Source organism: Anguilla rostrata, chromosome 4 (assembly GCF_018555375.3).
Source record: "Anguilla rostrata isolate EN2019 chromosome 4, ASM1855537v3, whole genome shotgun sequence".
In the NCBI taxonomy this organism is placed as follows: Eukaryota; Metazoa; Chordata; class Actinopteri; order Anguilliformes; family Anguillidae; genus Anguilla; species Anguilla rostrata.
In genome coordinates, this window is record NC_057936.1 from 67,146,194 (window position 1) to 67,173,523 (window position 27,330).

At 50.5% G+C, this 27,330-nt stretch overlaps 1 protein-coding gene across 1 annotated transcript in view; it reads right to left on the reverse strand.

The window, feature by feature from the left end:
- The window catches only part of fryl (furry homolog, like), a 69,720-nt gene extending 42,730 nt beyond the window's left edge, over positions 1-26,990 (reverse strand). Inside the window, exons 1-18 of the mRNA XM_064334162.1 lie at positions 26,550-26,990; positions 15,575-15,774; positions 14,500-14,553; positions 10,719-10,858; positions 10,275-10,371; positions 10,047-10,126; positions 9,632-9,712; positions 8,933-9,101; positions 8,201-8,293; positions 7,667-7,765; positions 7,400-7,501; positions 3,692-3,795; positions 3,290-3,355; positions 2,419-2,545; positions 1,822-1,993; positions 1,185-1,317; positions 637-744; positions 166-394 (exon numbers count right to left, since the gene is read on the reverse strand). Coding sequence (XP_064190232.1) covers positions 166-394; positions 637-744; positions 1,185-1,317; positions 1,822-1,993; positions 2,419-2,545; positions 3,290-3,355; positions 3,692-3,795; positions 7,400-7,501; positions 7,667-7,765; positions 8,201-8,293; positions 8,933-9,101; positions 9,632-9,712; positions 10,047-10,126; positions 10,275-10,371; positions 10,719-10,858; positions 14,500-14,553; positions 15,575-15,774; positions 26,550-26,754 — 2,259 coding nt within the window. The 5' untranslated portion in view covers positions 26,755-26,990. The remainder of the gene's footprint in view (positions 1-165; positions 395-636; positions 745-1,184; positions 1,318-1,821; positions 1,994-2,418; positions 2,546-3,289; positions 3,356-3,691; positions 3,796-7,399; positions 7,502-7,666; positions 7,766-8,200; positions 8,294-8,932; positions 9,102-9,631; positions 9,713-10,046; positions 10,127-10,274; positions 10,372-10,718; positions 10,859-14,499; positions 14,554-15,574; positions 15,775-26,549) is intronic.
- Between the last annotated feature and the right edge of the window lie 340 nt (positions 26,991-27,330).

Consider the following 27,330-nt stretch of genomic DNA (forward strand, 5'->3'; position numbering starts at 1 on the left):
GAACACACTATACGTCGCACACTATACACTAGAACACACTATACATCACACACACTATACACACTATACACTAGAACACACTATACATCACACACACTATACACTAGAACACACTATACATCACACGCACTATACACTACACACACAATATACCCACATACACACCTGGCTCCGGTTGCTGGACTGCACAGCTTGCCTCCACTGGCTGATGAGCTGCACCAGCATCTTGACGGCGTTGTCGAGCAGCGTGGGGTGGACGTCAGTAACCTCGCGCACAATGAAGTAGACGAAGCCCGACAGCACGTCCTCACGCCACTCAGGGAAGTCCACCATCAGCGCCTGCAGCGTGGTGAAGGCCAGGCCGCGCAGCTCCTCGTCCATGTGGATGGTCAGCCTGCAGGGGGCGACAGAGCACCGTTACTGCCCCCTGCTGCTCACACTCTGCTGCTGCACAGCAGGGGGCAACAGAGCACATGATGAGTGACAGAGAGAAAAGAGAAGGAGAGGAGAGAGGGATGGAGAGGAGGAGGGGGAGGGAGGGAAGAGGGGAGAGGGAGAGAGAGAAGAAGAGGGAGTGGAGAAGGGAGTGGAGAGGAGGAGGAGTGGAGAGGATGAAGATGAGAGGGTAGTGTTTACTTGGCGAGCAGGTCGATGAGCTCCAGTCTGCTCATGCCGTCTGGGATCAGCCGGGGAATCGCTGCCACACAGGTCCGGAACAGATCGATCTTCGGCTTCCTCTCCCCCCTGTGCCACACACACACACACACACACACACACACACACACACACACGAGCTGCACACACACAGACACACCAGCACAGCACGCACACACACACACACACACACACACACACACACACACGGCATCACGCGCAGACACACACACACGCACACACACACACACGCATACACGCGCAGACACACACACACACATGCGTGCACACACACACATGCACACATACACGCGCGCACACACACACACACACACACACACACGCATACATGCGCAGACACACACACACACACACGTGCACACATACACACACACACAGACAGATAGCATCTCATTATCATCTATGCCTGAAGGCCCAAAAATCCTCCAGTTTCTTACAGAAAGCCCAGATCATGTGACAAGGTGGTTCACAGTTAGAAGCAGCCTGATCATGTGACGGGGGACACTCACGTGATCATGTCCTCGGGCTCCTTGTTGGACATCTGCACGTTGGTCATGCTCATTGGTCGGCCCACCTCCTTGTCCAGGTGGCGCAGGATGCTGTCGAGCGCCTTGCGGACTTGGGGGTAGTACAGGGACATGCCTAGGACAGCACAAAGCAGTCAACCCCCCCACGGGTACACAGCACAAAGCAGTCAACCCCCCCACGGGTACACAGCACAAAGCAGTCAACCCCCCCACGGGTACACAGCACAAAGCAGTCACCCCCCCCCACGGGTACACAGCACAAAGCAGTCACCCCCCCACGGGCAACACACGGGCAGCACAAAGCAGTCAACCCCCAGGTACACAGCACAAAGCAGTCAACCCCCACGGGTACACAGCACAAAGCAGTCAACCCCCCACGGGTACACAGCACAAAGCAGTCACCCCCACGGGTACACAGCACAAAGCAGTCAGCCCCCCACGGGTACACAGCACAAAGCAGACAGCCCCCCACGGGTACAGCACAAAGCAGCAAAGCACCCCAGACAGCACAAACAGCCCCCCACGGGTACACAGCACAAAGCAGACAGCCCCCCACAGGCTAGCGTAAAGCAGTCAGCCCCCTCACAGGTACACCCTCAGGGCATTGTGGGAAACGCACCGATGACCTTGGCCTCCTCGTCAGTGAGTGTGGTGTTGAGGAAGATCTTCTTGACGCGCAGGGTGTTGCCGGACGGCAGAGTGACCCCGGTGGTGGGCATGGGCGGCTCGCCCTCCTTCTGCTGCAGGCTGTCAGCGATGACCAGGAAGGCCCGGAGCCCAACGTTCATCCTCTGCAGGGGGGGAGAGGGGGGAAGGAGGGAGAGATCAGTCAGAGAGATCAGAGAAGAGTCCAAGAGGAGTCAAACGAAGAGAGTGGAGTCAGAGAGAGAGAGAAAGGACGAGTGCTCATCAGAAGTGGAGTCAGAGGGAGAGAAACTCCCCTATTTATTAGGAGAACACAAAAAATGCATCAGACTAGCGGAAAATTATATCACAGCTTGCCATAAACAGAGGGAGTGAGCCTATTGGGTAAACCTATATGTCTGCAAACTCTATGTCCATGTATATGTTCATGTGTTCAATGGTGTATGTTCTTTATATGTTCTTTTCTGTGCTTTGGCAACATAAGTTGTATCTTGTCATGCCAATAAAGCATTCTGAATTGAACTGAATTGATCAGAAAGAGGAGAGGAGAGAAGCACGCAGGCCTAGTCACCTCTGGATTTATGGTGAAGGTCTTGTGCGACTTCCCCACACAGAGAAGGTCATAAATGATCTCTTTCATGGCAAAATCCAGCCTTTCCTGGGGAGGAGAAGAACCGACAGGCAGAAATGAGAGGGGATGAGACAGAGTGAGTACAGAGACACAGCAGCAGCCCAGCCAGGGACCAGCTCAGCCAAACCCCCAAATCTGCCCCGCTCCGCCCGATCCGCCCCGACCTGCCCCGACCTGCCCCGATCCGCCCCGACCTGCCCCGACCTGCCCCTACCTGCCCCTACCTGCCTCAATCTGCCCCGACCTGCCCTGACCTGCCCCGATCCGCCGCTACCTGCCTCGATCTGCCCCAACCTGCCCTAACCTGCCCGATCGCCCCGATCCGCCCAACCTGCCCCGACCTGCCCCGACCCGCCCGACCTGCCCATCCTGCCTGCCGATCGCCCCAACCTGCCCGACCTGCCCGATCCGCCCGACCTGCCCGATCCGCCCGACCTGCCTAACGCCCCGATCTGCCCCGACCTGCCCCAACCTGCCTCGATCTGCCCCAACCTGCCTCGATCTGCCCCAACCTGCCTCGATCTGCCCCGATCTGCCCCGATCTGCCCCAACCTGCCTCGACCTGCCCCAATCTGCCCCGATCTGCCCCAACCTGCCTCGACCTGCCCCAATCTGCCCGATCTGCCCGATCTACCCCAACCTGCCCCTACCTGCTCCGATCTACCCGATCTGCCCAACCTGCCCGATCTCCCAACCTGCCCCTACTGCCCCAATCTGCCAACCTGCCGATCTGCCCCAACTGCCGATTACCAATCTGCCTAACCGCCCCAAGCCACCACCTGAGCGTGATGGTGATCTACGAAGATGTTGGCTGTCTCGAGGGACCACACTGCGGGACCCCTTGGGGAAAAGTGCTGAGACTATACTGAGCAAACGACTGAGAGAGAGAGAGAAGAGGGGAGAGGGAGGGGGAGAGAGAGAGAGGGGGTGAGGGTGTGTGTGCGTGCGTAAGCGTGCGTGGTGTGTGTGTGAGTGTGAGTGTGAGTGTGTGTGTGAGTGAGTGTGTGTGTATGAGTGTGTGTGTATGAGTGTGTGTGTGTGTGTGTGTGTGAGTGTGAGGTGTATATGAGTGAGTGTGTGTGTGAGTGTGAGTGTGAGTGTGAGTGTGTGTGTGTGTGTGTGTGTGTGTGTGTGCGTGTGAGTGTGTGAGTGTGAGGTGTATATGAGTGAGTGTGAGTGTGAGTGTGAGTATGTGTGTGAGTGTGTGTCTCACCTCTGAGTGACAGTGTTGCTCTCACACTTTATGCGGATGATGTAAACCCAGAGCAGCCGGTACAGGGACTCCAGAGCCACGCGGGACATTTTGGGGTCCTTGTTCTGAGAGGGGAGATGGAGCACAAGGTCACCTTCAACCGGCAAGCACACTCCAACACTCCAGCACAGCGTCTGATGCCATAACACTGCATCGGTAACACCATAACACTGTACCTGTAACACCATAACACTGTACCTGTAACACCATAACACTGTACCTGTAACACCAGAACACTGTACCTGTAACACCATAACACTGTACCTGTAACACCATAACACTGTACCTGTAACACCAGAACACTGTACCTGTAACACCATAACACTGTACCTGTAACACCAGAACACTGTACCTGTAACACCATAACACTGTACCTGTAACACCAGAACACTGCATCTGTAAGACCATAACACTGTATCTAACACCATAACACTGCATCTGAAACACCATAACAGAGTGTATCTGTAACACATGACAACAGTGTATCTGTAAAACATGACAAGAGTGTATCTGTAAAACATGACAAGAGTGTATCTGTAACACATGGTAACAGTGTATCTGTAACACATGGTAACAGTGTATCTGTAACACATGGTAACAGTGTATCTGTAACACATGGTAACAGTGCATCTGTAACGCATGGTAACAGTGCATCTGTAACGCATGGTAACAGTGCATCTGTAACGCATGGTAACAGTGTATCTGTAACGCATGGTAACAGTGTATCTGTAACGCATGGTAACAGTGTATCTGTAAACCATAACAGTGTCTTACTAGCATCTAACATGATAACTTGTAACACATGGTAACAGTGCATCTGTAACGATCTGTAACAGTGTATCTGTAACACATGGTACACAGTGTATCTGTAACACATGGTAACGGTGTATCTGTAACACATGGTAACGGTGTATCTGTAACAATGGTAACAGTGTATCTGTAACACATGGTAACGTGTATCTGTAACATGGTACGGTGTATCTGTAACACATGGTAACAGTGTATCTGTAACACATGGTCACGGTGTATCTGTAACACATGGTAACAGTGCATCTGTAACACATGGTAACAGTGCATCTGTAACACATGGTCACGGTGTATCTGTAACACATGGTAACAGTGCATCTGTAACACATGGTAACAGTGCATCTGTAACACATGGTAACAGTGTATCTGTAACACATGGTAACAGTGTATCTGTAACACATGGTAACAGTGTATCTGTAACACATGGTAACAGTGCATCTGTAACACATGGTAACAGTGTATCTGTAACGCATGGTAACAGTGTATCTGTAACACATGGTCACGGTGTATCTGTAACACATGGTAACAGTGTATCTGTAACACATGGTAACAGTGCATCTGTAACACATGGTAACAGTGCATCTGTAACACATGGTCACGGTGTATCTGTAACACATGGTAACAGTGCATCTGTAACGCATGGTAACAGTGCATACTGTACTGAAATCACAATGAGCTAAAGGGGCAGAGAGCAATCCCACTGGACAACAATAAAAACCTGACGCTGTTCGTTAAATTTCATTCTAATACAGTGTGTGAATACCTGGCAGTGTAATGTTACGTTATGTTTCAATACTTGTGCGTGTAATGTTATGTTAAAGGTGTGAGGTTGTTAAGTACGTTTCTGGTCTTTAGCACGCACGCACACACACACAAGCACACGCACACACACAGCACAGAACCGCAGGCCCCCCCAGCCTGGGCGTGGCTGGGGGCAGGTGAGGGGCAGACTCACCTGTAGGGTCTCTATCTGTTTTCTGATACTGTTGTTTGATGGCATCTAGACCGAGTGAACGTAAGACAGCAGGAAACAGAGAGAAGGGGCGGGGCCACATGCAGGTTAGAACAAAGCGCAGGACAAAAACAACTAAAAACAGACAAACAGAAAAGACACAAAACCACCCCACAGTGTGAACCCTCTGACCCCAGTGTGAACCCTCTGACCCCAGTGTGAACCCTCTGACCCCAGTGTGAACCCTCTGACCCCAGTGTGAACCCTCTGACCCCAGTGCGAACCCTCTGACCCCAGTGTGAACCCTCTGACCCCAGTGTGAACCCTCTGACCTCAGTGTGAACCCTCTGACCCCAGTGTGAACCCTCTGACCCCAGTATGAACCCTCTGACCCTCTGACCCCAGTGTGAACCCTCTGACCCCAGTATGAACCCTCTGACCCCAGTGTGAACCCTCTGACCTCAGTGTGAACCCTCTGACCCCAGTGTGAACCCTCTGACCCCAGTGTGAACCCTCTGACCCCAGTGTGAACCCTCTGACCCCAGTGTGAACCCTCTGATCTCAGTATGAACCCTCTGACCCCAGTGTGAACCCTCTGACCCCAGTGTGAACCCTCTGATCCAGTATGAACCCTCTGACCCAGTATGAACCCTCTGACCCCAGTGTGAACCCTCTGACCTCAGTGTGAACCCTCTGACCCCAGTGTGAACCCTCTGACCCCAGTGTGAACCCTCTGATCCCAGTATGAACCCTCTGACCCCAGTATGAACCCTCTGACCCCAGTGTGAACCCTCTGACCTCAGTGTGAACCCTCTGACCCCAGTGTGAACCCTCTGACCTCAGTGTGAACCCTCTGACCCCAGTGTGAACCCTCTGACCTCCGGGGATGTGCTTTGAGTGGAGGTAAAATCGAGCAGGACTCAACACAAACAGGATGCAGCACGCATGCACAGCATGGGGGGGGGGTTTAGGGCTGAGGGGTTAAAGGTTAGGGGTCAGCGAGGAGCAAGGATTGATTTCGGCGGCAGAGGTGAGCAGTTGGTTAGGGGGTGGGAAAAGAGGAACCTAATTTAAGCCACAATCAACAGTGCCCCATGGTGTCCAGGAGGACTACCATCCCCCACACCTCATAACCAAAGGCTTGCTCAGAATCACACACATACAAAATCACTGCAACACATCCCTGCACGACAAACCAGCACAGAGAACGCAACGCCATTCATCTGGGATTCAACTGTGATTGACCTGTCAATGGTTGGCAATTGATCTATGATTGGTTTGCGATTGACTTGTGATTAGTTTGTGACTAATCTGTGATTTCTGTGCGATTGATCTGTGATTGGTTTGCAATTGACCTTTGATTAGTTTGTGATTGACCTGTGATTGGTTTGCGATTGATCAGTTATTGGTTTGTGATTGATCTGTTATTGGTTTGTGATTGATCTGTGATTGGTTTGCGATTGATCAGTTATTGGTTTGTGATTGATCTGTGATTAGGCTGCAGACTATTCCACCAAGCAACATCACTGGCACACCAAAATACATCCATATAAGAAACACTGCCCCCTGCTGGTATCTATACATCATATCTCCCCATACCCCATCACAGCAGCCTTTAAATAGATGCTTATTACACCGAGAGGTGTTCATACTATACGTAAAACACATTGCCGGGTTAATGGTGTCCACACTATGTCAAGAATATTGGGCTAATTCATACTGTATGTAAATAAAGTGTTGCGTAAATGGTGTTCATGCAGTAGATAAAGGAAATGTTGGGTTAATGATACTGTATGTAAATAAAGTGCTGGGTAAATGGTGTTCAGACTGTATGTAAATAATTGTTGGGTTAATGGTGTTAATACTGTATGTAAATGAAGTGTTGGGTTATCACAGGTGTGAAGCTGTACCTTCAGGTGAGACAGGCAGTTCTGCAGGAATATGTGCCAGTTGTTGAGGAAGAACTGCTTCTGACTGACACAAAGCAAGCAGGTCACCAAGGGATACAGCGCCTAGAGAAAGAGAGGGAGGGGGGCAGATTTAAACATCTTGTAGAAAAGTGCAGTGTAAATCTGCAGTGTAACAGCAGCAGAAGCTCCTGCTGTTCAGTGCTGAGTTTACACACTCAGAGAGATCAGGGGCTACCTGTACCCCCCCCCCCCCCAATACAAACTTACCAGAGAGTGCTTCTTCCTGGAGCTGAGGTCAAAGGTCGTCTGGTAGAGCATTTCTACAAAGTTTTTCAAACACGGCACGTTGACTTCATTTTTAACTGCCTATGGGCGGAGAGAGAAAGGGAGAGAGAGATATACAGAAACAGTTTCTACGGTGTAAACATGGCCCAAGACCATAGACTGTAGAAAAAAAGAACAAATGGTGCGGGCCTGCTCTCAATGGTGTACAATCTAACAGGCCTGCTCTCCACGGTGTAGAATCTAGCAGGCCTGCTCTCTATGGTGTAGAATCTAGCAGGCTTCCTCTCTATGATGTAAAATCTAGCAGGCCTGCTCTCTATGGTGTAGAATCTAACATGACTGCTCTCTATGGTGTACAGTATAACAGGCCTGCTCTCTATAGTGTAGAATCTAGGCGGCCTGCTCTCTACGGTGTAGAATCTAGCAGGCCTCCTCTCTATGATGTAAAATCTAGCAGGCCTGCTCTCTATGGTGTACAGTCTAACAGGCCTGCTCTCTATGGTGTTTGATACTCACAGCAGCAACAGGGATGAGAATCTCCACAAAGAGGCCAGCCAGAGCGTGCTTAATGTCCTTATCCTTCACCTCCAGGAAATACTGCGCGCACTCCTGCAGACAGACAGACAGACAGGCAGGCAGACACAGACATGCACACACACATGTACACACGCACGCACACATGCACGCAAACACGCACGCACGCGCACACACACCACAAAATCTTTGTGATGGAGAAACTTGAGTTGTTCACAGAGAATTGTACTTACAAAAAATTTGATGATTTAATTATTCAGGCTAAAAAATGTTTTAAAATATATATATTTACAATATACTGCGAAACTTCAGCATCCAGCACTCTCCCGTAACGCACCACTACCCTCATATCTGCTACAACGCACTGAATTCTGGGAAATCAGGCACTGGGGTAAGTGGTGCCTAAAACCGTTCATTGCTTGCTGCTTGTCATGTGAGGACACAACGTAAAGTGCTGATTTTTCTGGGGGTGCTCTGTCCTACCATTAAGTTACCCAAATCTCAAAAAGTGCTAACAGCTGCCATATATGCAGCTAACCCATACCAACTCCTAACAGCCGAATACACACACACCACTAACCCAAACAAGCCACTAAACTCTATCCACACACAGAGCTAGCCCATGCAAAACGCTACCTGTTACGCTCACGGCCTGCTGACACATTTACCCTCGAACCCGGCTCACAGCCAGCTGAGCAGAGCGCTCCCGCTCACCTGCATGAACTGGAAGGACGCCTCAAAGTCCTCCACAGGGTACATCTTGACGCGGAAGAACTTCATGCCCATGATGAGGCTGATGACACTCTGCACCACGTGGGGGCTCTGCTCCTTCTGACGCAGCTCCTTCAGCTCCGTCATGAACTTCTTACGCACCGCCTGGAACCTGCGTGCACACACACACACACACACATCAGCTAATGAGGCGCGCACACACACACACACACACACATCAGCTAATGAGGCGCACACACACACACACACTCACACACATCACCTAATGAAGCACACACACACACACACACTCACACACATCACCTAATGAAGCACACACACACACACATCACACATCACCTAATGAAGCACACACACACACACAGACACACACATCACGTAATGAAGCACACACACACATCACCTAATGAAGCACACACACACATCCACCACCTACTGAAGTGCACGCACTCACACACATACACACACATGCAATAATCACAAAATAGTGATTAAAAAGAGGGGCAAGAGAGGGCAAAAAAAAGGAGGGAGACTGAGAGAAACAGAGAGAAACAGCAGGAGACAGAGAGAGAGAAATAGAGAGAAAGAGTGGGAGAGAGAGAGAGAGAAATAGAGAGAAAGAGTGGGAGAGAGAGAGAGAGAAATAGAGAGAAAAAGTGGGAGAGAGATGGGGAGAGTTACTTTGACTGTGTGAGGACGCCGATGACTTCTGCATACAGGTCGGCGATGATGTGCACGTTGCCAGTGTTGGGCCCCGAATACCTGCCAAACACACACACGCACGCGCGCGCACACACACACACACACCACACACACACCACACACACACCACACACACACCACACACACACCACACACACACCACACACACACACACACACACACACACACACGCGCGCGCACACACCACACACACACACACCGTTAGTGATGCAGAGATGGGCATCACACACAAACCTGATAACCTGATAAACCATCATACCTATGAAAAACTTTGGGGGGGGGGGGGGAGGGGTTTGCCATTTTTGGTGTGTGTGCGCGCGTGTGTGTGTGCATGTGTGTATATGCTTGTACTGTACAGCTTGTTTAAACTCACCCCTCCTTGTGTTTAAAGTGCTTGAATGCCAGGTTGAGAACTTCATGAACTAAAGCATCTGGCACAGGATGCAGAGGAATCTGAGGAGTAAATATTCAGCAAAAGAATAAACACAGCTACTACACACACACACGCACACAGACATAGACACACACACGCCTGCGTGCGCACACACACACACACACGCACACAAAGACATAAGACACACACACACGCACACAAACTCACCTGTTTTAAAACCTCCACTGAAACTAAACAAAAAATAAAATCTATGGCTAAATCTCGCCGTTCCAGTAGGTAGTCTTTGTCCCGATGCTGCTCGTCTCTGACAAGGGCAAAGAAGGGAAAATAAGAAACACTCAGTTTACAGAGAGACAGGCAAAAAATTACATAATTACACAGACACAGGCAAAAAATTACATAATGACACAGACACAGACACAGACACAGACACAGACACAGACACAGACACAGACACAGACACAGACACAGACACAGACACAGACACAGACACAGACACAGACACAGACACAGACACAGACACAGACACAGACACAGACACAGACACAGACACAGACACAGACACACTCACACTCACACTCACACTCACACTCACACTCACACTCACACTCACACTCACACTCACAGTGTAGCTGGTTCTGCGGTGCTTACCCTTTGGACTTGGTGCTGGCGCGGGGTCGGTACTCATAGGACTCGTCCTCTGTGCCGCTTTGGCGCCGGTACCAATCAAACAGCGTGCGCAGCAGCGAGGGCAAACAGTGTTCCGCTATCGAGCTCATAGAGCTTATTAACTGCAAAACACCACACAATAAACATCACACCCACAGAGTTCCACACTCCACACAATAAACATCACACCCACAGAGTTCCACACTCCACACAATAAACATCACACCCACAGAGTTCCACACTCCACACAATAAACATCACACCCACAGAGTTCCACACTCCACACAATAAACATCACACCCACAGAGTTCCACACTCCACACAATAAACATCACCCCACAGAGTTCCACACTCCACACAATAAACATCACACCCACAGAGTTCCACACTCCACACAATAAACATCCCCACCCACAGAGTTCCACACTCCACACAATAAACATCACACCCACAGAGTTCCACACTCCACACAATAAACATCACACCCACAGAGTTCCACACTCCACACAATAAACATCACACCCACAGAGTTCCACACTCCACACAATAAACATCACACCCACAGAGTTCCACACTCCACACAATAAACATCACACCCACAGAGTTCCACACTCCACACAATAAACATCACACCCACAGAGTTCCACACTCCACACAACAAACATCACACCCACAGAGTTCCACACTCCACACAATAAACATCACACCCACAGAGTTCCACACTCCACACAATAAACATCACACCCACAGAGTTCCACACTCCACACAATAAACATCACACCCACAGAGTTCCACACTCCACACAATAAACATCACACCCAGAGTTCCACACTCCACACAATAAACATCACACCCACAGAGTTCCACACTCCACACAATAAACATCATACCCAGAGTTCCACACTCCACACAATAAACATCATACCTAGAGTTCCACACAATAAACATCACACCCACAGAGTTCCACACTCCACACAATAAACATCCACACTCCAGTTGACGCCCTCACAGCGCAAGCAGTGAAAGCAGCTCAGGTTTGTGTGCACTGGTGCTTCACAGGTTCGCTAGCACTGGTGCTTCACAGGTTCGCTTGCACTGGTGCTTCACAGGTTCGCTTGCACTGGTGCTTCACAGGTTCGCTTGCACTGGTGCTTCACAGGGAAACGATGTGAGCCAGGTCTGGCATTATCGCTGAGAGGAATCAGGTGAAAGAGACCAGGCCGGCATGAAGAGACGCTGCCAGGTGGGGGCAGCAGAGAGCTTCAGCCTCAGTTCCTCCGTTTCTGTTTGCCTGACATAACTCCGCATGTTGGATAGCTACTGCAAGCCATTTTGATGGCATCTAAACATCAAAACACCATTAGTAAGCTGTTCATCCAAACAACTGAAACCTGGTATGGACAGACAACCAGGGTGTAAAATTAACTTTTTTTATACACTCGCCACTGTGTCTGGTAGATCCTCAACTTCTACCAGCCACTCACCTTTTTTACCAGCCACTTTAAAAATCAATATTAAAGCCACGCGACTGAGCTGAAAATCGGTGGGGCACAAAACTTTCCTTTAAACTAATCATTGATCTCAACCTGTTTTCATTAATTTTCCTTTATTATCAAGCGTGCCAACGATCGGACTAATCAAATGGCAAGTAGCCGAACGCCCAGCGTCTGTGGCGCGTGAGCCTGGCGTACGTGCCACTCCGCAAAACCACCCGCGGGTGGCGGGCGTTCATTTTACACCCTGAGGACAACGCCAACATGCCCACGTTCACAACCGCCAGACTGGGCCGATGGCAGCCGGCAACAGTAACCAAGGCAGCGGGACGACCTGACAGCGCCACGCATAACACAGCACGCTTATGTCATGTGGAGAGCACGCCCACGCGGGGGCCATGGATCTGCCTACTATTCAGCTTTGGCCTTTTTGCTGTTTTCAAACAGCAGTGTGAGCTGGACAGCCCCAGCTGCTCAGGGGGAGCTCTCCACTCTGCTCTCCTGTCAAAACTCGCATCGCTCACCGCAGCCAATCTCAGGCTCCCGTGTCAAACATCTCATGACATCACTATGACATCAGCCCTGGAGCCCGCAGAGCTACAGTAAAACTTCACCAGAGAGAGAGAGAAACAGAGGGAGGGGGAGAGAGAGAGAGGGAAACAGAGGGAGGGAAAGAGAGGGAAACAGGGGGGAGAGAGAGAGAGAGGGAGGGAAACAGAGGGAGGGAAAGAGAAGGAAACAGGGGGGGAGAGAGGGAAACAGGGAGAGGAGGAGAGAGACAGAGAGTTCCTAGCAGAGAGAGAAGGGGTTTCAGTCACAGTTATGTAAGGCCTTTCGGCCCTTCTGGCACAAGGCAGACGGACTCCAGCACAGAGCTAATTTACAGCTGAGAGTGACACAGCACTTCTGCACCGCTGCACTTCCAAAGCACTTACACTGGGACAGCACAGACAGGCTCACACACGCACACACGCACACACACGCACGCACGCACACACGGTCTCGCACGCTCTCACACTCTCACACTCTCACACTCATACACTCATACACACGCACGCGCACACACTCACTCTCACACGCACGCTCTCACACTCACGCACTCACACTCACACACGCACGCACACTCATGCACACACACGCACGCACACTCACTCTCACACTCACACTCATACACACGCACAGACACACCCACAGACACACTCACAGACACTCATCCGCACCCGCTCACACACAGGCACACAGGCATGCACACACACAGGCACACAGGCATGCACAGGCCCTATAGCCAGAGCACATACACAGCAGCCTCAGAGGCTGCAGCCCTATTTATTCATTATTCATCCTGAATCATTTTTGTGTATTCCACACAAAAATTAGCAAAAGGTCAATTTCGCACAGATATTAGGAAGCATTTTTCCACACAGAGAGCAGTCAATGCGTGGAACAGCCTGCCAGGTCACGCAGTAGAGGCAGAAGCCCGGAGGATTTTCAACACTAGGCTCGACACGGTGTTATATACTATCTAGTCTGTAGGTAATCAGAGCACTAATTTAGTTGTGAAAATGGCGAGCACTGTTGGGCTGAATGGCCTGTTCTCATCACTGTGTTATGAAAGGGGTCCCTCAGGGCTCTATCCTGGGTTCAGTATTACTGGCTATTAATCCAAGTCTGGCTCCAGCTTTAAAAAATGACACAGAAACCAATGCAAAAGAGACAGACACAGCAACACGGGTTCTGAAGAGCCTGGTCTATCAGTCTCTTAATGGCACGACTCTTCTCTTCGGACCCACATCAATTATTAACAATATGAACATCAATACTGTTCACCTCTAATGCAGCAGCATTCGAAGCACTTAAAGCCACCAACCCCACCCCCAATACCCACCAACCCCACCCCCCACAGGCACTGGCCCTGCCTCAAACATTACGAGCCACACCCCCAATACCCACCAACCCCACCCCCCACAGGCACTGGCCCCGCCTCAAACACTACGAGCCACACCCCCAATACCCACCAACCCCACCCCCCACAGGCACTGGCCCCGCCTCAAACACTACGAGCCACACCCCCAATACCCACCAACCCCACCCCCCACAGGCACTGGCCCCGGAAAACAAGTCTGGAAAAGGAACACGCAAACGCCTTATATGAATCTCCCTCACTCACATGCACAAACACACACCTCAGATGAATCTCCCTAACATACACAGAAATATATTTAATGATGGTCAAACAGCAGGAGAATAAGATGCTTAACAGTCACACCCACCTGATCAAATTGTGCATCCTCCCCCCTTTGGAGAGACCGGGAGAGGGGCTTCTCCTGAGAGAGAGAGAGAGAGAGGGTATTTCGCATTTAATTTTTTTCTGCTGTTCTGAAAAAGTCAAATCCAACGTACGTACCGAACCCAGATTTCTGTGTACCGTCACAGCCCTGCTGGGTACTCATTAAGCCCAGTCTGGAATTATTACATATTCCAGAATATTTCTTAACTAGTTGAGTCATAAACCTTGACGTGAGAGACTAATTTTTCACTTTCACTTTAAATATTTATTTTGATTGGGAGTTTATATTCATGTATTTATTTTTAGTAGTTCTTCATTATCAGTTCATATAAACTATTCTGCATCTCCCTCGGTGTGAACACCCCTGTGTGCCGATAGATTTACACGGTACAGCGGTACGACTGGACAGGGATCAATACAGGTAGTGCACTTCAGTTATGTTCAAAAATGTATTCCAAGCAATATTTATCAATTCAAATAAAATTTATGAAATTCTTTCTGGGGAAATGTAACCACCCATATAAATTTCACACTGTGTAAACCGCAGTATAAATATCAAACTGCATAAACTCTGCACTATAAATATCACACTGTATAAACTGCAGTATAAATATCACACTGTATAAACTGCTGAATAAATATCACACACTGTATAAACTCTGCAGAATAAATATCACACACTGTATAAACTCTGCAGTATAAATATCACACACTGTGTAAACTCTACAGTATAAATATCACACCGTGTACACACTGCCGTAGAGATATCACACAGTATGATTGGACGCATTTCTGCTATACACCTAAATGCACAGATCTGAGTGGTGAATCGGACTCATGCAGGCAACACTTCCTGTGCCAAGGAATCCTGGGAAGTTAAATATGGAGACTTGTTGGCTCCAAGCGTTCAGTAATCGGCCTCACTTCCTAAAGCATGCACACGGATCTGACACCACAGGTACGACACATTAGCATGCACACACACGCACACACACACGCGCGCGCGCGCACACACACTCACACACTCACACACACGCAAGGTTTTGTGTTGTACTCACCAGGGGCTCGGCCATCACCACCTCGATCTTTTTCTCGGCGAGCACGGCAAACTCGGTGAAGAGGCTTTTGATGACGTACTCGCCCGGTTTGAGCTCGGGGTCGATGGTGATGTTAGACATGCTGGCGCTGCGTTTCTCCCTGCCAGGGGTGTGTCCTGCCGTAACACGCCGTCTACTCACAGTGCTGCCCGGAGCCGGGGCTGGGGGGGGAAGAGAGAGAGACAAACACACACACGTCAGCAGGGCTTCATAAACACTCACACAAACACCACGATAGAACAGTACAGGCACAACCTTCTGCACAATCTGCTCAGGCCTGTACTCCACTTTCCCCTTTACAAAGGACAACACAGCAATACACTCTGCACCGACTTACAACACACACTGACACAGCAATACACTCTGCATCGACTTACAATGCACACCGACACAGCAATACACTCTGCACCAACTTACAATGCACACCGACACAGCAATACACTCTGCACCAACTTACAACACACACCGACACAGCAATACACTCTGCATCGACTTACAACACACACCGACAAAGCAATACACTCTGCACCAACTTACAACACACACTGACACAGCAATACACTCTGCACAAACTTACAACACACACCGACACAGCAATACACTCTGCACCGACTTACAACACACACCGACAAAGCAATACACTCTGCATCGACTTACAACACACACGACACAGCAATACACTCTGCATCGACTTACAACAGACACCGACAACATTTGACAAACAACAACACGAACAGCAATAATGCATGATTAACACGCCTACACTCTGCATCGACTTACACACGAGAAAGCACCTGCCTTCAACAATGAAGTACATGCGTCTCACGATAGTGACACGGACAACAGTGCAAATAAGCCTAGTGCATGGAATGCTGAGTGTCACTACGTGTGTGTGTGTGTACGTGTGTTAAAGTGTGACGGCTTCATGTGTCCTGCTGTGGCCTGTGGGTTTCCATGGGAACAACAGGACAAAAGCAGTAGGGAATATGCACAGGGGCACTGTGGGTCTGACTGTGCAGGGTCTGACTGCGCAGGGTCTAACTGTGCAGGGTCTGACTGCACAGGGGCACTGTGGGTCTGACTGTGCAGGGTCTGACTGCACAGGGGCACAGTGGGTCTGACTGCGCAGGTTCTACTTGTGCAGGGAAACTGTGGGTCTGACTGAGCAGGGGCTCTGTGGGTCTGACTGCACAGGGTCTGACTGCGCAGTGGCACTGTGGGTCTGATTGCGCAGGGGACTCTGAAAAACTCCTTTGTTTAGGACGTTACACAAGCCACCATGGCATCACATGCACAGCTTTCAGCAGCCAATCAATAACCAGCCCCGCCCCCCATGGCAGGGCCCTTCACAGCACTGAGAGGCCAGCAGTATCTGTACTTTTCCACTCAAAAACAGAACAAATATGCAAAGCATTCTCTTCCCAAGTCTCCCTCTCTCTTCCTCTCATTCTCTCTCCTTTCCTCTCATTCGCTCCCTCTCTCTCTCGCTCTGTGCCACTATTTCTCTGTCCACTCCCTCCCTCACTCTCTCTTCTTCTCATTCTCTTCCTCTTCCTCAAGCTCTTTCCCTCTTTGTACGTTTCCCCACATCATCTCAGAAAACAAGCCCATACAGAATCACTACTCAGCTAAAAACTGCACATCATATCTGAACCATGTCAGCCCAGCCTGCAGACTGTGCACAGCACAGATCCATGTGTCAGCACAGTGTGCAGACTGTGCACAGCACAGATCCATGTGTCAGCACAGCATGCAGACTGTGCACAGCACAGATCCATGTGTCAGCACAGCATGCAGACTGTGCACAGCACAGATCCATGTGTCAGCACAGCATGCAGACTGTGCACAGCACAGATCCATGTGTCAGCCCAGCCTGCAGACTGTGCCCAGTACAGATCCATGTTTCAGCGCAGCCAGAGAGGAACACCTCAGCACACACCCTGATGATCTGATCGCAAGTATTTGTTGCAGGAGGGTCAGCTTAGAGGACGTACAGGACAGCAGGTCAGCAATATTACCCAAAATCTCTCGCACGCACGCACGCACGCACGCACGCACGCACGCACGCACACACAGACACTCACGCGCGCACACACACTCACGCGCGCACACACACTCACGCGCGCACACACACACCCGCTGAAAGCAGACCCATTACTGATCACACGGTGCAGACTCGTTAATAATGGAGGGGACCTGGACTCTATTACAGCTGCATTGTGACATGCCCCCTCATCAGGACCCTCATGCAGTACCCAGCTCTCTTCGGGTCACTTGAGTACACAGGCCACGGTCCAATGATACCCACCTCCTCCACTTATGCGCGCAACTCCATGCAGTATCCATAAGCTCCTCCATTCTGGCTCAACTCAGTGAAGTTATCCATACGACCCTTCATCCTGGCTCAACTCTGTGCAGTATCCACAAGACCCTTCATCCTGGTTCAACTCCGTGCAGTATCCATAAGCTCCTCCATTCTGCATAATCCACTTAGAGGACACTCTCTCAGCAGATCAAACAAACCCTAAAAGTGCACGCAAATCAATGTACACACAGAGACAATCACACTCGCTGCACAGGGACATATACACACACTCGGAAATACAGATGACCTATATGAGACACAGTCCGGGGTCAGAGGTCACACTGCTGATAGCCCAGACTCAGATCTCTAAGGGGAAAGGCTGAGGAGTGATGGCATGGTGTAGTCATGGTTTCAGCAGGTCAGGGGAGGGCTGTACCGTGTGAATACCACAGCTCTCCACTTCACCCCACTGCTTTCCCTCTCAGGTACTCCCCAATACCAACCCTGTCTGCCCTCCCCAACACTAACCCTTTACCTCAGTCCCCAACACCAACCCTTTACCTGCACTCCCCAACACCAATCCTTTACCTCAGTCCCCAACACTAACCCTTTACCTGCCCTCCCCAACACCAACCCTTTACCTGCACTCCCCAACACCAACCCTTTCCCTGCACTCCCCAACACCAACCCTTTACCTCAGTCCCCAACACTATCCCTTTACCTGCACTCCCCAACACCAACCCTTTACCTGCACTCGACAAACACCAATCCTTTCCCTGCACTCCCCAACACCAACCCTTTACCTCAGTCCTCAACACCAACGCTCTACCTGCACTCCCCAACACCAACGCTCTACTTGCACTCCCCAACATTATCCCTTTACCTCAGTCCCCAACACTATCCCTTTACCTCAGTCCCCAACACTAACCCTTTACCTGCACTCCTCAACACCAACGCTCTACCTGCACTCCCCAACACTAACCCTTTACCTCAGTCCCCAACACTATCCCTTTACCTGCACTCCCCAACACCAACCCTTTATCTCAGTCCCCAACACCAACCCTCTACCTGCACTCCCCAACACTAACCCTTTACCTGCACTCCCCAACACTAACCCTTTATCTCAGTCCCCAACACCAACCCTCTACCTGCACTCCCCAACACCAACCCTCTACCTGCACTCCCCAACACTAACCCTTTACCTGCACTCCCCAACACTAACCCTTTACCTGCACTTCCCAACACCAATCCTTTACCTGCACTTCCCAACACCAACCCTTTATCTCAGTCCCCAACACCAACCCTCTACCTGCACTCCCCAACACCAACCCTCTACCTGCACTCCCCAACACTAACCCTCTACCTGCACTCCCCAACACTAACCCTTTACCTGCACTTCCCAACACCAACCCTTTACCTCAGTCCCCCAACACCAACCCTCTACCTGCACTCCCCAACACCAACCCTTTACCTGCACTCCCCAACACTAACCCTTTACCTGCACTTCCCAACACCAACCCTTTACCTCAGTCCCCAACACTAACCCTTTACCTCAGTCCCCAACACCAACCATCTACCTGCCCTCCCCAACACTAACCCTTTACCTGCACTCCCCAACACCAACCCTTTACCTGCCCTCCCCAACACTAACCCTTTACCTCAGTCCCCAAAACCAACCCTTTACCTGCCCTCCCCAACACTAACCCTTTACCTCAGTCCCCAACACCAACGCTCTACCTGCACTCCCCAACACCAACCCTTTCCCTGCACTCCCCAACACCAACCCTTTACCTCAGTCCCCAACACTATCCCTTTACCTGCACTCCCCAACACCAACCCTTTACCTGCACTCGACAAACACCAATCCTTTCCCTGCACTCCCCAACACCAACCCTTTACCTCAGTCCTCAACACCAACGCTCTACCTGCACCCCCCAACACCAACCCTCTACTTGCACTCCCCAACATTATCCCTTTACCTCAGTCCCCAACACTATCCCTTTACCTCAGTCCCCAACACCAACCATTTACCTGCACTCCTCAACACCAACGCTCTACCTGCACTCCCCAACACTAACCCTTTACCTCAGTCCCCAACACTATCCCTTTACCTGCACTCCCCAACACCAACCCTTTATCTCAGTCCCCAACACCAACCCTCTACCTGCACTCCCCAACACTAACCCTTTACCTGCACTCCCCAACACTAACCCTTTACCTGCACTTCCCAACACCAATCCTTTCCCTGCACTCCCCAACACTAACCCTTTATCTCAGTCCCCAACACCAACCCTCTACCTGCACTCCCCAACACCAACCCTCTACCTGCACTCCCCAACACCAACCCTCTACCTGCACTCCCCAACACTAACCCTTTACCTGCACTTCCCAACACCAACCCTTTACCTCAGTCCCCAACACCAACCCTCTACCTGCACTCCCCAACACCAACCCTTTACCTGCACTCCCCAACACTAACCCTTTACCTGCACTTCCCAACACCAACCCTTTACCTCAGTCCCCAACACCAACCCTCTACCTGCACTCCCCAACAATAACCCTTTACCTGCACTCCCCAACACTAACCCTTTACCTCAGTCCCTAACACCAACCCTCTACCTGCACTCCCCAACACCAACCCTCTACCTGCACTCCCCAACACCAACCCTTTACCTCAGTCCCCAACACCAACCCTCTACCTGCACTCCCCAACACCAACCCTTTACCTGCACTCCCCAACAATAACCCTCTACCTGCACTCCCCAACACCAACCCTTTACCTGCACTCCCCAACACTAACCCTTTACCTCAGTCCCCAACACCAACGCTCTACCTGCACTCCCCAACACCAACCCTTTACCTGCACTCCCCAACACTAACCCTTTACCTGCACTTCCCAACACCAACCCTTTCTCAGTCCCTAACACCAACCCTTCAACTCAGTCCCCAACAATAACCCTTTACCTGCACAATCTTTAACACACAGCAGTGCACCGGTGTACTGGGTATTATTTTTCCCAAGATGATTCAGCTGTGTGCTGGGATGATCTTTCACAGACATTCAGAAACACAGAAACCACACTAATGGGACAAATATAGAGCGATCAATGGAGGATGTGCAGAAGACACAGATGAACAAGAGTGTGTGTGTGTGTGTTTGTGTGTTAGAGAGAGAGAGAGAGAGAGAGACCGTGAGCCACAGATATGGCCCCATGGCTCTGGCTATTCTCAGGTTACGAGTACGGCTCGTACATCCGTCCTTCCTCCTTCCCTCCCCCATCTCTCCATCTCTGCTTCCTGACCTTGCACTGTGAGTGGGGCGTTTGTGAGGCAGTCATACTGAGGCCATACTGAGCACAAGAGTACTGTGTACAGTATCATTACTGCACCTATAGTGTATCATTACTGCACCTATAGAGTATCAGTACTGTACTGCACATATACAGTATTAGTACTGCACCTATAGAGTATCAGTACTGTACATACAGAGTATCATTACTGCACCTATAGAGTATCAGTACTGCACCTATACCGTATCAGTACTGCACCTATAGAGTATCAGTACTGTACATACAGAGTATCATTACTGCACCTATAGAGTATGAGTACTGTACCTACAGAGTATCAGTACTGCACCTATACCGTATCAGTACTGCACCTATAGAGTATCAGTACTGTACATACAGAGTATCATTACTGCACCTATAGAGTATCAGTACTGTACCTACAGAGTATCATTACTGCACCTATAGAGTATCAGTACTGTACATACAGAGTATCATTACTGCACCTATAGAGTATCAGTACTATACCTACAGAGTATCATTACTGCACCTAGAGTATCAGTATTGTACCTACAGAGTATCATTACTGCACCTACAGAGTATCAGTACTGCACCTATACAGTATCAGTACTGTACCTACAGAGTATCATTACTGCACCTATAGAGTATCATTACTGCACCTATAGAGTATGAATACTGTACCTACAGAGTATCAGTACTGCACCTACAGAGTATCATTAGTGCACCTATACAGTATCAGTACTATACCTACAGAGTATCATTACTGCACCTATACAGTATCAGTACTGAACCTATAGAGTATCAGTACTATACCTACAGAGTATCATTACTGCACCTATAGAGTATCAGTACTATACCTACAGAGTATCATTACTGCACCTATAGAGTATCATTACTGCACCTCTAGAGTATGCATACTGTACCTACAGAGTATCAGTACTGCACCTACAGAGTATCATTAGTGCACCTATACAGTATCAGTACTATACCTACAGAGTATCATTACTGCACCTATACAGTATCAGTACTGAACCTATAGAGTATCAGTACTATACCTACAGAGTATCATTACTGCACCTATAGAGTATCAGTACTATACCTACAGAGTATCATTACTGCACTTATAGAGTATCAGTACTGTACCTACAGAGTATCAGTACTGCACCTATACAGTATCAGTATTGCACCTATAGAGTATCAGTACTATACCTACAGAGTATCAGTACTGCACCTATACAGTACCAGTACTGCACCTATAGAGTATCAGTACTGTACCTACAGAGTATCAGTACACACACACACACACACACACACATAGAGCCATTCTCAGGTACTCACAGCTGCTGCTCCAGGACTTGAGCAGAGATTTAATGCTGATCTCAAAGAACACAGAATCCTGAAGACTCAGCATGTTGCGTCCAAGGAGTGAAGGTAAAACAAGGCACCAGAATCAGAGCAGAATCCTACACTGCTAATCCAGCATACACCCTCCTCTCCTCTCCTGTCCTGTCCTGTCCCGTCCTGTCCTGTCCTCCCCTCTTTTCTCCTCCTCATGCGCTCACACGGCTCTTCTGGTGCAGGCTAGCCCAGAGCAGGCAGTGACACATGCCAGAAAGTGCGCACAGACACGCACGCACACACACGCACAGACACGCACGCACACACACGCCCTGGAGAAAGCACCCGGTGCTATGGAGAGGAAGAAGAGGTGTGCACTGGTCCTCAGCAGAAGAGCTGTGTGCTGCTGCAGCTGGGTTTGCAGTCCTGACAGCTTCCCTCAGTCCTACCGCATGCTCCTCTCTCTCTCTCTCTCTCTCTCTATCTATCCCCCCTTCCCCTCTTTACCCATTCTCCCTCTCTCATTGGCTCACTCACTTCCTCACTTATGACTGACTCTCCCCTCCCCCTCCCTCAGCGATGAGAAAGTGCTGGCACTGGATACACTTTTCTTTCAGAATCTATCAAACACACACACACACACACACACACACACACACACACTACATTACAGTCATTCAGCAGATGATCTTATCCACAGCAACTGAAAACAGCTGCACTCATTGTAACACACTTAAAAGCACAATAAAAACAGAGCCTCGCAGATCGTTTGTGTCACAATGGGAGGGGAGGGGTGATGATGTCATCAACACGCGGCAAGAGCAGTGGTGCCCTGCAGCAAACTGTAAACAGGCTGATCAGTGCTGCTGCAGAAACCCTCTTTACTGCCACCACCTCTACCATCCCTCAGCCCCTTTACCATCCCATCTACCAGCCCTCAGCCCCTTTACCATCCCATCTACCAGCCTGCAGCCCCTCTACCACCCCCTCTACCAGCCTGCAGCCCCTCTACCACCCCCTCTACCAGCCTGCAGCCCCTCTACCACCCCCTCTACCAGCCTGCAGAGCCAGGCAGAGACAATGCAACACTAACGACATGCTAATGCATGTCAGATACGCTGGTCACATGAGCACCAAGAGTTCCCTACAGGGGACGGTATGCATGGCACGGCTTCCAAACCGCTATCAGCACGGCCTCCAAACCGCCGTGATATCAGCACGGCCTCCAAACCGCTGCAATATCAGCTCAGCCTCCAAACCGCCACGATATCAGCACAGCCTCCAAACCGCCGCGATATCAGCACGGCCTCCAAACCGCCACGATATCAGCACAGCCTCCGAACCGCTATCAGCACGGCCTCCAAACCGCTATCAGCACGGCCTCCAAAACGCTATCAGCACAGCCTCCAAACCGCCACGATATCAGCACGGCCTCCAAACCGCCACGATATCAGCACGGCCTCCAAACCGCTATCAGCACAGCCTCCAAACCGCTATCAGCACGGCCTCCAAACCGCTATCAGCACAACCTCCAAACCGCTATCAGCACGGCCTCCAAACCGCCACGATATCAGCACAGCCTCCAAACCGCTATCAGCACAGCCTCCAAAACCGCATCAAGCACGGCCTCCAAACCGCTATCAGCACAACCTCCAAAACGCTATCAGCACAGCCTCCAAACCGCCACGATATCAGCACAGCCTCCAAACCGCTATCAGCACAGCCTCCAAACCGCTATCAGCACGGCCTCCAAACCGCTATCAGCACAGCCTCCAAACCGCTATCAGCACAGCCTCCAAACCGCTATCAGCACGGCCTCCAAACCGCCGCGATATCAGCACAGCCTCCAAACCGCCGCGATATCAGCACAGCCTCCAAACCGCTATCAGCACGGCCTCCAAACCGCTATCAGCACGGCCTCCAAACCGCTATCAGCACGGCCTCCAAACCGCTATCAGCACGGCCTCCAAACCGCTATCAGCACAGCCTCCAAACCGTCACGATATCAGCACGGCCTCCACAAAATGAAGACCATGCCAATAAAGGGATTTATTTACAAGAGGCTTTGTCAGGAGACGCAAAGTCGTCACAGACGAACAGCCACTGAAAACCTCGACATTGACAAGGCACCGAAAGGCAGCTTTGCCCTTATGATAAAGAGTCTCCCTCCACCCCAACCCCTCACTCACAGAGCACAGCTTACATCAGACTATCAGCAACTGTGATGGCTAACGCTAGCCCAGCCGCAGCCACAGCTGACCTACAAACCCAAGAGGAAAAACTGGACGCTGGTGTGGGACACCGGTTGGGAAGTGGAAGGAATTGCCAGTATAAGGCCCAATCAGGACGAGAAGTATAAAAGGTTTGTGACCCTACTTCCCCATCTGAGCTGATCACATGACCATCTGATACATGATGCCAGCAAAAGGGATGTATCAGCACCAAATATCATCAGCAAAATAATTAAAATTATTTTCAAAAAATAAGCATACCATCTAATAAAACAAGCACACACTCCATGTCTGTACATACACACTTGCAGTTTCTCTCTCGTGCACACACACACACACACGCGCGCGCGCGCATGTCAAGCCCATCACTGCACTCTTTCAAAGCCGGTGCTGATGACATCACCCTCCTCATCATCATTTGTTTATCTGGGGGCTGTACAGTGGGGACTAACACACAGTGATGCTGCCTGGATCATAAGCCTAACCCAACATGAATGTGTGTGTGTGTGTGTGTGTGTGGGAGAGAGAGAGAGAAACAGAAACGGCCTGTGTGTACAAACATGTTGAATGTGTGCTGGTGCAGTCATGTGCAAAGCAGACTCCACCCTCTCAGTCACATGACCGTCACTTGCAGCATGAGTTATGCAAAGCGAGAGCGCTTCTGCTAGGTCACCAGCAGCTGGTCCACAAAGGCAGCACTGTCCCCAGCCTCTACGCTGCAGTCACAATGACATCACCTCTGACCACAGCACAAAAAACCTGCTTCATTTACAGCACAAACACATCACAGGCACAAAAACCTGCTTCATTTACAGCACAAACACAGCACAGGCACAAAAACCTGCTTCATTTACAGCACAAACACAGCACAGGCATACAAACCTGCTTCATTTACAGCACAAACACAGCACAGGCACAAAAACCGGCTTCATTTACAGCACAAACACAGCACAGGCACAAAAACCTGCTTCATTTACAGCACAAACACAGCACAGGCACACAAACCTGCTTAATTTACAGCACAAACACAGCACAGGCACAAAAACCGGCTTCATTTACAGCACAAACACAGCACAGGCACAAAAACCGGCTTCATTTACAGCACAAACAGAGCACAGGCACAAAAACCGGCTTCATTTACAGCACAGGCACAAACAGAGCACAGGCACAAAAACCTGCTTCATTTACAGCACAGGCACAAACACAGCACCGGCACAAAAACTGCTTCATTTACAGCACAAACAGAGCAGAGGCACAAAAACTGCTTCATTCAGCAGGCACAAAAGCAGCACAGGCACCAAAAACCTGCTTAGCTGGCATGCACCAGCACAAAAGCAGCACAGGCACACATGCTTAGGGCCTGCACTGCACACGCAGGCTGACAACAACCGCTACACTGCGCTAAGCTAGGCTGCACGCAACTGTGCACAATGCTAGCGCTGCACACTGCCGCTAAGCTAGAGCTGCACACTGCTGCTAAGCTAGTGCTGCACTACACACTGCCGCTAAGCTAGCGCTGCACTGCACACTGCCGCTAAGCTAGCGCTGCACACTGCCGCTAAGCTAGCGCTGCACAGCACACTGCCGCTAAGCTAGCGCTGCACAGCACACTGCCGCTAAGCTAGTGCTGCACACTGCTGCTATGCTAGTGCTGCACACTGCCGCTAAGCTAGTGCTGCACACTGCCGCTAAGTTAGCAGGCAGTTCAGCAGCAGTGCAGCAGAGTCGAGCCGAGCGCGGATTAGCAGCAGCAGTACCTTTGAGGTGGGTCTGTTTGCAGGGGGGCAGGGTCGGGGCTGTGGCGGGCCCCTGGGGACCCTCGTCGATTGCTAGTCCCCTGGACAGCCGAGCGAGACGCCTGACCCGCAGCCGCCGAGGGGCCACATCGCGCAAAGCCTCGCCCGTCTCCAAAACCTCCTCCCCCAACACAGCCACAGGCAACAGGCTCTTCAGGAAGTCCATGAGTCCGTCTGCACACGCTCACAAGCGCTCCACACACGCTCCTGAAGATGAGTCCGTCTGCACACGCTCACAAGCGCTCCACACAAGTGCACCTCAGGCCACACCTGGGCTCCCAACCCTAACCCTAACGCCCAGTGCACTCCGCCTGCCAAACAGAAGGACCACACAACGGAGGGAAGGAACGACAGAGTGACCGTGGAAAGGCATCTGAACCGCTGGGGAACGAGTGAAGTTTGGAGGAGGGTGTGGCACCAGCCCACAGCACTGCTGCTCACTGATAACCCTAATCACACACTCACACACACACACACACACACACACAGAGCACGCACGCACACACAGTACACACACACTACATTACAGTCATTCAGCAGATGATCTTATCCACAGCAACTGAAAACAGCTGCACTCATTCTAACACACTTAAAAGCACAATAAAAACAGAGCCTACACACGCACACGCACACGCACACGCACACGCACACGCACACGCACACGCACACGCACACGCACACGCACACGCACACGCACACGCACACACAGTATAAGCATGGCAGAAAACCAAACAAAGCAGGC